We start from the raw sequence: 12,971 nt of genomic DNA, 5'->3' as shown, positions 1-12,971 counted from the left end.
TGTAAGGTATCCAGCTGAAAAGTGGGAAAATCTAAAGTGAGAAATAGGTTGCATCAAGAAGAGAACGAGTAATTGTGAATCAAAGTGGTCTTGCGACGGGTTAAGCAAAATCTTGCACAGTCGAAAGTCTTCGATTTCGAAGCAAACAAAGTTTGGAAAAGTAGATAAGTTGGTCTGAGCCCGGCAGAGGTGGGCGCCCGCGGTGAACAGCAAATCACCCAATAAGATGTACATGAGAATCTTGAAGAGAAAGGAACTTTTAATGTTTGTCACATCAGGCCCTGTAAAGAGACATTGAATGGCAGAGACATTTGCACAGAAGGCCCTGATACTGAGATTTTGAACTGCATCCTCGTGCTAGAAAAGGCAGAGTATGTGCTAAGCTCGAGTATGCCGCCTTGTCCCCGTGCTGAAAACGTGGGGAAGGGAAGCCAACAGCTTGAATAGCCTGACATTTCTTGAACACTTCTTTTGCAGAACATTATTTCCCCCACTATTTGCATTTAGAATTAAGGATTGGCAATAGGTTTATTAGTATAGGCCCTTTTATTTTGGCAGACTCGACTGGGACTGCATTATTTGATGGTTGTAGCTTGCTCCCATCTTTAGATTTAGGATTAGATAGGCATTTTTAAAACCCAAGTTCAATAAACACCCTTGAACTGGGATCTTACTGTTTTATACCATGCCATCCTTACAGGAGTCATACCAAGAGTTGCACTTTGAGGTAGGCTTCAGACAGATTCTCATGGCAAGGATGTCCAGAGTGTTGGAGATAGCAAGATACATGTTAGAGAGGGCTGTGTCAGTGAGAGTCAGCTGCAAGAGTGGGAGGAGCAGAGAAAGTAGAGGCAAAGGCGTTCACTGACATACGCTTCATGGGCCGAATGACTGAGAAGGTAGGTGGCAGTGCTGTGGTGGGCTTAGCCCGAGGGACAGAGTTTCAGATGAAAGGAAAGCAGGAAGTGGTCAGTTCAAGAGAGGAGTGGTGAGGTGGGGCCGGGTGGATGTCTGAGGAGATGAGAGCATCCAAGGTGTGTCCGGCAATGCGTGTCAGACCAGAGGGTAGAATGGAGAGACAGTGTGGAAGAGGTTGCAGAAGAGCCTGAGTAGGGTCTAGAAGCATCCAGGTGGATGTTGGAGTCCAAGGAGCAGAATTGGAGAGGTAGAGGCAAGGAGAGATGGGTAGAGGTCAGTCCACTCGGAGAGGAAGAGGGCAACCTGGCCAGGTTGCCTGTAGATGGTGACCACAGTCAAGAGGCCAGGAGAGAAAGAGCCTGCAGACCAGGCATTTAAAGGAGTAGACCTACGTAGGAATGATAGAAGCAGGGACCCAGTCTGGAAAGATCGAGCTACTCCACCTCTGGGTCGGTTGATTCTCGACTCGGAGAGGATATTTTAGCCATCAGGGAGGAGTGTCAAAACTTGTGACAGAGCTGGCCATTAACCATGTCACAGTGAGAGCAAGGGCGTGGAGCAGGTTGCCACATTCAAAAGACTTCTGTGGTGGGGTACAGGCTCGAGATACGCCCTGCAGAAGTAGTAGAGGGGCCAAACAGTGGGTAGAGGTGGTAGAAGGGGGTGGCATAGTATCCAGAGAGGAGGAGGGTGCCAGAGAGGCAGAAGAAGCTGGTCACGGAGGAGCCAGAGGGGTGCTAGTAGGAGTAGCAGGAGAAGGAAGGAAGTTGGTAAGACGCGGAGATGCCTATCGAAAAAAGTGAAGATTAGGCTGAGGGCCCTGACCAAGACAGTGCCACTCAGATAAGACATTAATGATGGTCTTGGAGGAATGGAAGAAGGACAAGAGGACCTCCTGTGAGGGCTTCGACCATCCGCACGGTGATTGTGCGTTCGCCTGGGCTTTTTTTGATCTTTAAGGAAATGGAATGATGGGAGATCAACCTCCGAAAATGTGTGGGGCTAATCCGCACACATTTTCTAATGCTTGCTGCACAACAAACCTATAGTCCAGTGTACTGTAGGGGGACAGCCTACAAGCGTAGTCCTCCCAGTCACGCTTGACAGGCGACAGCGGGGGGTGCACGAAAACATCCAGAGAAGGGCAACCCCTTCCTCGTCCCATGGCCAGGCTAATTAAATATCAAAAGGCTCCATGGATCTGCCCTGATTTATTGCCCAAGTCCTGTGTGGTGGCGGTGCATATTGATGAGCTAATTGAAGCAGGCCTGGTCACAGAACTTAATGGGCAGGAAAACTAACACCATGTGTCAACTTAGTTCCCACCCCTCTGTATGAATGACATGTCTGGGTCCACTATTTACCGTAGACAACCCCTGCAGAGAGGACCCCTTTCAGAGCTGAGAAGTATGTGGGTTAAAGGGAGCCAGGAAGTCTGCTCTCGTCACAAACTTTAAGGGAGACCTGTGCTTTGATCAAGAGCCACAGAGGGCTCAGTTAACCAGAGACACTTTGATCTACAACAGACAGGAAGATGGGTGGCACTTACGAGTACATGGCGTCACCTCTTACCTTTCCTGTTGCAAAGCACTCTGGTCTGACTTCAGGCAAAACAGAAGATTGTTGGTGGGGAAGCCGGATTGGTTCCTTAAGGTAGGCTTAGCCTGCACTAATCACTGGCGCCCATTTGGCTGTAAAAGAGGGCAGAACCCCTCACTTAACAGAGAAAGAAGAACTCAGCATTGGACCCTGGCTGAACGTACAGTCTACCTTACAGCTTCCGCCAGTGAAGGAAGGCCAGGATTTCCAAGAGGGAAGCAAGATCCCTCCCTAAACATCTCCCAGGGAACAGAGCGAGATACCAGACTCGGGAGCACCCGTCCAGCAGCTCCAGAACCGGTACCCAGCCAGCACACAGCGTGCCCTGCTAGGTTCTGCCAGCAAGCAAAGGACAAGGCCACTGCCTGTAAGCACTTTCCTCAGCTTAGGTCGTCCACCTTGAAAGGATGCCATGAGCACTGCGAAGAAGCTAGGAGTGCCACCCAAGCATCAACCAGCGCCCATCTTTTAAGGACATTTTCGAGGCAGTTAAGCCCTCGAACCACGACTGGCTGCACCACTGACTTATCACGTTGCGGTCAATAAAGCCGCCCGAGACACCTCGACCAGCCTTCCAGATCCACCAACCAGCACAGAGAACGATTCTTGACCCAGAGCCGCCGTGTAGGCCAGCCTGCAGTTGTCCGTCCAGCCTCGCTTGCCGAACTGCCTGCTGCCCGATACCCACAGCAGTCTCCCGTCTTGAGCTGCAAAGCGCCCTGGAACCGACTCAGCGCTGTCTAGCATCAAGATCATCTCAAGCACCAGGTACATTGTGGTTCCGTCCCCCTGGTCCTTCTCCGAAGCCCCCTAGTGACAATTAAGACCCCTTGCTTCTGAAACCAAATAACCTTGAACAGTTAAGACGGATTGCTTTACTGACTACCCTCCTGTCAGAATCCACAGTGCATCCCTTTACTTCATGAAACGGTCCGTCCTCTGTTCCTTTACAGGGTGGGTTGCATTTTGTAGTGCGCTAGAACTGTCTGTTGTAATAATAAAAAAGTAGTTATTTTTTTTTATACAACTTTGACTGGACAGCCTCTTTTGTCATAGGGTAATAATTGTATTTTAGCTGTTTTGCAACTAACCAACGATCCACAACCTTGCGGAGATAAGCCGGCCGTTCCGTCCACATTACCAAAATTGGACAAGGAGGTTTATAATTGACTTGTGCGTTCCAATCTGTTCGGATCCCTTCTGGTGACCTAAAGGTGTGGGGCTGGTTGATGGTTTAGAAACCGATATTCATCCCTGGGCACTGGTGCCCCGGAAGTTAATACATCAGACCTCCCACAAGTGCCACCATTAAATCAGGTAGGGGGTGAGGGGACCCAGACCATATGAGGGGTCCATAGGCCTGGAGAGGGAACAACAAAGAATGTCGGTGAGATAATATAGGTATCAGCTATAGGGAGGCCTTGGCTGGAGACCAGGATGTGCCTCCTGAACATCTTCCTTCCAGACTTAGTGTGAGGGATAGGAGATAAGAGTAGCAGCTAGAAAAGATGGGGGGAGACGTAAAGCACCATGGAGGGTCCGAGGCGGATGTAGGAGGAGGGAGCGAAAGACAGGGGAGGGGGGGGGGTCACTGGGCACAGCCCAGTGCGCACAGCATAGTTATTCACAAATAATTTGAACCATGGGTGGGTCAGTTTAGTAGAATCCAGCAATTTCTGCCCCCCCCCCCCCCACCTACCTGGTTGGTAGCAGCAGGTTGACGGCGGCAGGCTTCACTGCTTCTCCGGCTGACACCGGCCAACACCATATGAGACTGCTTTGAGGGAGTCACCCTTTGCCATTGGTCCTTCGTCAAAGGGGGCTCACCTAATGAGAGCCCAGTTGTCCAATGGAGCATGGTGGGAGGGAGAGAGGGAGGGGAATCTTAACAGGGGAGTGTGTGTGCTAGGCACTGCAGCGCATAGCAAACACTTTTCAATAAAAAAAAAAAGTAAAGTAAGACCTGGTGCCTCAGAGGCACCTTACCTGGAGCCAGAGGAATGGAGCAACGGAGCCAGCAAGGGACCAGACCCTCGTTAAAACAGGACAGTTGTCCGATGGGAGCATGGGGACAGGAATCATGGACGGTGGAGCGGGTGCCAGGCGATTAGTGCACAGCAAATGAGCATTGCAATTTCAGTTTCCTGCCCTTTAGGTCAGACATGGCCATATACAAGAGCCCTGCAGAGGATGTTCTGCTCATTAATTTGTGACTTATCCGGATGGAACTGGAGGAATTGAATCGTCCGTTACCAATCCACATCACAGCACAAGGGTAACCAGTGGCTGGGCTGCTTGTTGGCTGGCAGCCTCTCCATGATTGTACAGCCTCTACCTGTTTGAATGTTGATGGTCCTTTACACTGGATAGGTTGGATCTCCACCAGCCTGAATTTGGGATAAAAAAAATCCCATCACATGATCCAAGCATCGAAAGGACCGCAAGGGAAGCACCAGAGGAGTCCTGCCACAAGTAGCATTGGGTAAAGTGAACCACCACGTTGCAAACCTCTGAATTCAACTAGACTGGAGAGATCTGAGCATCCTGCCTCCCCCCTTTCTTGCTCTGGTGTGACCAACAGTCTGCAGCACTGCTCTACATCCATTGCCTCCTGAAAATCGGGTGCATCATTGGCCTACACTGCTGCAAAGGCACCTTGTAACCGTGGGTCTGGATTATGGCGCAGGTATTCTCTCTGCGCTGCTGTGACCTCATCACAAAGAATGGCCTACCTGGGACCACTCATCTGGGTCCCTCCTGTGCAGTGGAATCGGGAGGGGGGGTGGGGGGGAATACTAATCACAAAATCTTTACCCTTTTTGGAGGTCTCACCACAAGCCTGCACTAAATGTTGGGAGACTCCAAGAACCCAGTGACCCCTCTGCAGCCAAGCGGAAGGTAAGCCTTGTTCTCAGCACAGATGCTATGTTTTTGATTCATTCGGGCCCATATTGCTTACCTCACCCTCTCTAACAGCTCCCATTTCCATATAAATACATTGGACTTAAGGACTGATCTTTAAAGTAGCAACATTAGTAGGAGCCTAGAACAAGAGTCCTTTCTATTGTGAAGGATGGCTGGCAGTCCACATTTTCCTTGGACCAAGGATGTGGAACGCTTTGCTGCTTGAATTCTTTAATTGACTTTCAAACAGTTCAAGCCATCTTGTTGGGCTTATTGTGCCCTATGGTCGAGCCATACGCGTGTGTGAGATCGAATTGCCTCAGCTACCCTTTGACTAGAGTTACATACGTTGCAAAGCTGGACATTGGAAATAATACAGTTGAAGACCTTAAGAACTGTTCAAGTGCTCAGAGAACAAACTTATAAAGCTTGACATTTAAAAAATGTGACCAGTCTTGGATCTGTTCAGTGTATATACTTTGCCGACTCTGGTATCCTATTTGGGGGTTTCAAACTGTGACCGTTTATAATGTTCTATATCTGTAGTAGGTTTACCTAGCAAGAGCATTTTTGCATTCACCAGTGTGTTCCTCAGCTACTTACCAGTCTTTGGGAGCGTAAATTGTCCAAGCCTTTAATCTGCCACTCTACCATTGAGACATTGGTTAGACGCAAGGGTCAACCTTGTTGGATCACGAAATCGACTTCTCAGAACCCCTCACCAAAGTGAGCTCTAAAAAACCCCTTCAACAGGCGCCAATAAGTAAATTAAATTCATAATTTGTGTACTTCATTCTGTACTAGCACCACTAAACACTCAGCTTCTAGACGGCACCACCTGCCCCCATGGTCAAGTTATAAAAAAACATTAAAGTGCGATTCAACTGCAACCTAACCAAGAAAAAGCCAAATCTGTCACCCAATACTGGAAGATACCAAACAACGGACAAAACTAAAAGAAGCATAATGAAGGGCTAGGGATATCAGAAGAGTAAAAACTTAATGGCAATGCCTTTCACTTTGGTCTGCCCATAAAAACAGGCCAAATCTGAATATACCACACAGAATAGAAGGACAGCCATACCATTGTTAGACGCACAAAAAGCATTCAGTAGGGTGGAACGGGTGTCCCTAGAGGGATTACACGGGTGTGGGCCAAATTCCAAAGAGTGGAAACAAGGAATATACTCCAACCCAAAAGCAAGAGTTAGTATTAACAGTATTACTCCCTGTACATTCAGAGTTAGCAAAGGGACAAGAAAAGGCTGCCCAATATTAGTTACCCTTGTAATAGAGCTGCTTGAGGTGGGAGACGTGAAGGGTTTCAAGGGACGTGGACAGGAATATTAAAAACCACTTGTTGGTATGAAGCGTGTTATAAAATAATTATAATATCCTTACCGTGGACCACCCATGGTCCTCCCTTCCAATCCTATGAAGAGAAATAAAGGATTGCGGGATGATATCAGGGTACAAAGTCAACAAGAAAAATAAAGCTGTGATTAATGACCCCCTTGGCACCTGCCGGTCGGATGCACATCAAATATATGTTAATGTTAAAGGACATTTTTACCGCACACTATCATCACCGGAGTGGTCCCCTGGCGCTCTGGCGGTTCTGAAAGAGGAGGGGAGGTTGAGAGTTAATGGGAGGAAGCAGGAAAAGTGCAAGAGAGCAGTGATGTGCTGTTGGCGGCCTCAGCCCGGTGGGTCCGTTGGCTGGGCCTGGGGTGTTTGCGGCCGGTAGTCGTGTACTGTTGTGCAAGACTATGTGCGTTTTTGTTTTGTTGTTGCAGTGTAGTGAAGTATGTGCGGTTTGTTGTGCTGTAGGTTTGGAGTTTGAGAGGTGTATGCAGAAAGGGAAATTGTTAGTAGGGTTGGTTAGTTTGCGTCTCTATCCAGAGTTCAGGCGCTCGGCTTGCGTGGTCTCCCCGATGCGGCTCAGTCCAGATCTGGGTCCGACTGGCATATAGGTTCCTTACTCCTCTGGCCCCCATCTCTAACATGCTCTCTCATATAGACAGGGAAACTTAAATGAGATTCCCTTTAAAGTGTGTGAAGTGGACCTGAGAAGTAGATAAGTTATTTGACCTCGATTTCCTACCTATGAAGGAGCAAAGGTAAACCCATGGGTGAAGTAATCAGTCACTGCCTTCCTCAGAAAGTTAGGGATACAGTTTCCAGGACCAGTTGAGCGGCTGGCGTTTAGGATTCAAGCCAGATTCAATACACAAGAGAAATCCCGGATTGCATTCTTGCAAACCTTTGATGCTGCCCAATCTATTAATTGGGTGCAGAGGTACCCAACTGAGTGCTCAAACTCGTATATAATCCAAGATTCGGCATCCTTACCATGGAGACGAGCCCCAAAGCAAAGAATCAACCAAGACACTCAGGAGCGTGGTCTGCTGGCCTGCCTGCAAAGCACAACCCAGCCTTGAGACAACCCCAAATATCAGACACATTGTGAGCAAATCCTCCATCCCCGTTCAATTTAAATTACACAGGATATAATTGTTCCATAGATGTGAAAGTCTGACAGTCCAGTTGGCAAAAATGGTCTGCCCGTTGCAGGAGAGGGGGAACCTTAATGCATCTATGGTGGTCATGTAGGGTTAAACAAAATTACTAGGCTGATGTTCTGTCCAGGATTAAAGAACTAGATTATAGATCGGTCTGATCCAAGTTGGACACAGATTTCTTTGGTCTCCAAGGCATAAAATAAGAGGGGAGAGGAGCGAAAGAGCGCGAAAGAGAGCAAGATTCTTTTTTAAATAATTGCAAACCAGTGTCCGTTCATGCAGCAAACCTTTACATTTTTGCAGACATTTTGTGTCTTGGGTACAAATAACTTCTGGTGACATTAAAAATATTAGTCCAACATTGCTAATCAAAAATATTTTTCATTAGCAAACTCTGCTAATACATTTTTGAAAACTAATGTATGCCTTGGTTTCAGTGGTACCAAGCCAGGCGCACGCAAAGACAGAAGTCCGGAAGTACAGGAAGCCTGCGGGGTGGCCACTGTAGGAGATTTACCGCACAACAGTGTATACATTGACATCTCCCTATCTGAAGAAGCTCCCACGGCACCTGGACGAAGAAGCCGGTTAGAGGGGGAACACAGGCGAGGCAACAAACCGCAAAAACTTCACTACATTGCAACAACAAAACAAAAAACACAGACTCGCACAACAGTACACGACTACCACCAGCTGCAAAACACCCCAGGCCCAGCCAACAGACCCCACCGGGCTGAGGCTGCCAACAGCACATCACTGTTCTCTTGCACTTTTCCAGCTACTTCCTACTAACCACCCCTCCCTTCCTCTTTCCAGAGCCGCCAGAGGACCACTCTGGTGGTGATCGTACGCGGAACAAAGGTCCTTTACAATTAACATTCATAAACAGACAGGCATTCACTCAGGCCAATACATGCTACATGGCATATTGAAGCGAGAGAGCATATGTCGGTTGCCCGCATATAGCAAACTAATGGCAAAACACAAAATAGTAGATGTTTTATATGACAGAGCAGAGGGCGGACACACCACATCGCGAATATATGACCTCTTGCTGGCGAGCGGGTCTGCCCCCCTCTGGCCGTAAAGGACAAATGGGAAGTGGATAAAAGTTTATTTTTATTTTTAATAGAGACCCAATGGAAGGAGATTTTAGGATATCACAAGAAAGTGTTCGGGAATGCGAGATTACAGATGAAACAATGAGTGACAGAGCATACATGACACCGAAGCAAATCTCTCAGTTGCCGGGGTCAAGGTGCCCCAGGTGCAAGTCAGCTGATGCAGGGATGCTACATATGTTCTGGGCTTGCCCGGTAGTGGGGGACATATAGATTACACAAAGGGCGGCCAGGGCCTACATGCTTTCCCAGAGGCCTACATGCTGGGCCACTTTCTGTGTACAAAGGGGAGGAAACGGGGCACAAAATTAAAAGATTTGGCGTGCATCCTGGCCAGATGCAGGATTGCCATGTCATGGAAATCACCAAAAGGCCCTAATATTGATGAATGGTGGAGAGACATGCATAGGTGGGGCAGGGCGGATTCTGCAGCATGGAGAAGAGCGATGAGAAGAGATACGGTGGATGGCACAGCAGTAGATCTCCAAGGGGACATGGTTGAAGAGACCAAGTATTCTTGGTGTCAGTATAAACCTATGATTGATAACTGATTTTATACCCATTCCAGAGGTGTTTGGAGGAGTGCGGGGGGAGAATATTTATCAAGTGTTGGAAATGGTATTGTTGGTAAGAGAATGGGGAGTAAACTTAACAAGGGAGGAGTATTTCAATTCTTGTATACCTGCAAAAAAAGAAGAAAATAAAATGCTACACTACACACCTAAAATGATGCAGCCATAGCAACAACGTGCTCCCCTCACTTTTTACACTTTCAGCGTCACAACCTTAGGAATAGCCCAGACCACCTTTGGTGGGCCACAAGCTGCAAACTTTATTTAGTGTGCCTGGAATAGTCTGTAAGCGGCAGGGGGGTGGGGGGGGTGGTAGGGATCTAGAGAGTTTTTCCTCATTAAGCACCACAATGCCCCATAAACTCCGCACACAACTGGCACATCTCGTCTCGGTAGCACCAGCACACCACATAGATACAAGTTAAATAAATAGAGAACCCTATCTTGCACCAATGGCACTATGATTTCTGACTATTCACACCTGGTTTAACAAACCACTGAGCGGTCTACATAGGATGCCTCACAGAAGTGAATACTGTTTCCGAGCAGTAAACAGTCTGAGTCTAGTGTGGTTACAACCTGCTGTACCCCGGGGGTGTCCCTGCCAGAAACACATGTAAACGGCAGTGGCCAGACATTGTTCCTATGAGTGAATAGGATACATGTCCCACTCACCCGTGTGTCTGCTGTAGCGATGGACGAGCCTCCCTCGACCCAGAGTCTTCACTTCCCCTATTTCACCCGGAGGAATACCTTGATCTTTAGTAGGATGTGCACTCCATCCTGCATTTGCAGGGGCACGATTCACTCATGCGATTGGTGCTTATGTCTGTAGGCTGAGTTCAGATGCCAAACGCTGTTTTATGCCTTCACAGCGAGGACGGGAGTTCAAGGCGCCAGTTTCATCACTGGCTAGAAAGTCCTTCCCACAAGTGAACGTTGCACGGAGAATGTTGAGTGTCCAAAATTGTCCGTATTGACTTGGTTTGCTGGTATTTTTGTGGGCGAGTAGCGCTGCGTGTAGAAGCTAGCTGCAGGTAGGTTTGCGCAGAGCCTTCAATTGGAGAGCGCCTGGTAATGTCTCTCCCTTTCCCTGGCAGGAGAAATTATGTGGTATTAGCGCCTCGAGTACGGGTTCAGCGCTACTGGAGACTTGGTGGTTAGGTAAGTTTGCACAGAGGCTTTTGGTAAGTATGCACCGCATAGAGAGAGACTTGGTGGTTAGGTAAGTTTGCACAGAGGCTTTTGGTAAGTATGCACCGCATAGAGAGAGCGCAGTGAAATAAGTGTCCGTGTTTTTGGAGCGAGCGCAATGAATAATGTCTCTTTCTTACAGGGGTTTGTGCGCTCGTGCAACTGACCTAGATTCCAGCGTCGCGGGAAGATTCTGTGAGTATGCGCAGCGTCACTGATGTGCGCGTGTTAACGCTGTTTTCATTGTTCTTACAGGTGCCGGTGTAGATGTCCCCTCTTGACTGGAGATAGCTGCGGCGTGGAGTAAGAACCAGGTAAGCTGAAGCTGAATGATCCGGCGCGTGTAAGCAGAAGCAGGATGATCCGGAGCAGGTGAGCAGAAGCAGGATGAGCCGGAGCAGGTAAGCAGAAACAGGATGATCCGGAGCAGGTAAGCAGATGCTGGCTGATCCAGAGCATGGCAAGTGTGTTGCTGATACAGCTCACAGTAAGCAACACGAAGCACTGTTAGAATCTTGGGTGTGGCTTAAATATCCAGACACACCCAAACACTAGAGAGCTCATGAGTTATCATGCACTTCCTGTTTGGCAACAGGAAGGGGTAACCAAGAAGTTACTACGAACACTAGGAAGGAATGAAAGGAGGGATTTGTTATGGGTTTTGTGTGCCTATGCCAGGCCTGCCAAGCCTCCACCCAGCTTGCCCCAACTACCTGCCTGATACCCATAACAACATGGTTATGGCTGCTTGCCTGCTTTTCAGAGCGAGGGCTACAGCTACCAAGCCCAGATATGGCCGGATTGAGAATGGGGTCGGATTCAGATCCAAATTCACAGGAGGAAGCCTGGGAAGGGTTGTGTGAAAGGTGAAGTTGGCCACCCCACCAACTGGTGGGCTGCCAGATGTTTAGATGGATGCAACCCTGCAAGTGGGGAACAGAGTTTGCCCACACTACTATTGTAAAGCAGAGCATCATCCACTTTCTTAGTCTGAACAAGGGAGCCCCTCACTAGTGACCATGCAAATCCTTGCACGGCTGCAACAGCGCAATGCAAGCTATAGCAAGGTCTCCTGCAGCTTCAGCTAGACAAGAGGAGTAACCACCTGAACACTGGATGGAACAATCTGCACAGGGAGGCTGCACAAGGAAACTTAAGCCAACCTCAGTGAGGAGACACAAAAGAGCTTTGCATTCACTTCAGGGAGATGACTGGCCCAGGAAAGTAACAATGCTTCAGAGTACAAAGCCCAGGTGTTCTACTCTTACCTGTGTTTGGAGATTTCCAGCTACCCTCCAAAGCCTTCATGGTGCAATTCAACTCCGCCGCCATCTCCTTCTCAAATTCATCATCACTGGAAGATTCGCTCTCGCCAGTCAGACATTCCCGGATCAGCTTCCGCTTCTGATCAGGCGTGCCATGCAGGAGTACGTCCACCTCATCTTCAGAGCTGCAAATACAGAAAATAATAAGTAGGGGCAGGTATGTCTCCATGGAAGCATAGAAGACTTAATGGGTCAGTAATTCATTGATGTCTAGGAAGCTATTGGCAGATGTGAGCCTTTCCAGAGAGACACAGGCTAACATCAGGGCACTTTGCTCGAGTTGTAAATGAGAATGTATTGACGCAGATTGAATGAATTTGTTTTACAAATATGAAATAATCGATACAACAATAACCATGCAAATGCGTGCATAGAATCACAATCTAATATAACCATATCAATAAGAGAGAACATCAATAAAACCCAGAGTCACTAACTCGTTAAAAACATACTAAAGGTCATAAAAACATCAGGTTGTTGGCTCATGGAGTGAGTAATACAATTCTCCCCCTCCCCGCCCCCAGGCATATGGGATATAGCATACAAACACTATTAACAGACGATTCAACAACCGGCAGAAAGCAGGTTTGCAATAAGATAGCCCAAAGCCTCCAAGTAAGGTTAGGAGATATTTCCTCCACAAATCATTGTACCGGGGAGAAAAAGACCAAAATTTGCCAGATTTTCTATTTTGCCACAGAAACAATTGCCATTTTTATATTTTGTGCCAGACCAGTTGCAAGTGACTGCCTTTACTTGAAAAGTGTTTAGTCTGGCACGAGACGGAAGTAAACTGTGATAGGAATTGGTTAGAAG

General features: G+C 48.0%; 1 protein-coding gene across 1 annotated transcript in view; it reads right to left on the bottom strand.

Moving 5' to 3' along the window:
* Window positions 1-12,971, bottom strand: part of EAPP (E2F associated phosphoprotein) — a 109,111-nt gene that overhangs the window by 66,292 nt on the left and 29,848 nt on the right. The window contains exon 2 of the mRNA XM_069638457.1: window positions 12,099-12,280. Within this exon, the coding sequence (XP_069494558.1) occupies window positions 12,099-12,280 (182 nt within the window). The remainder of the gene's footprint in view (window positions 1-12,098; window positions 12,281-12,971) is intronic.

The sequence above is a fragment of the Ambystoma mexicanum genome, chromosome 14, assembly GCF_040938575.1.
Source record: "Ambystoma mexicanum isolate Mex_15411 chromosome 14, UKY_AmexF1_1, whole genome shotgun sequence".
In the NCBI taxonomy this organism is placed as follows: domain Eukaryota; kingdom Metazoa; phylum Chordata; class Amphibia; order Caudata; family Ambystomatidae; genus Ambystoma; species Ambystoma mexicanum.
Note: the sequence above shows the minus strand (reverse complement) of the source record. Positions and strands in the feature narration are given on the sequence as shown.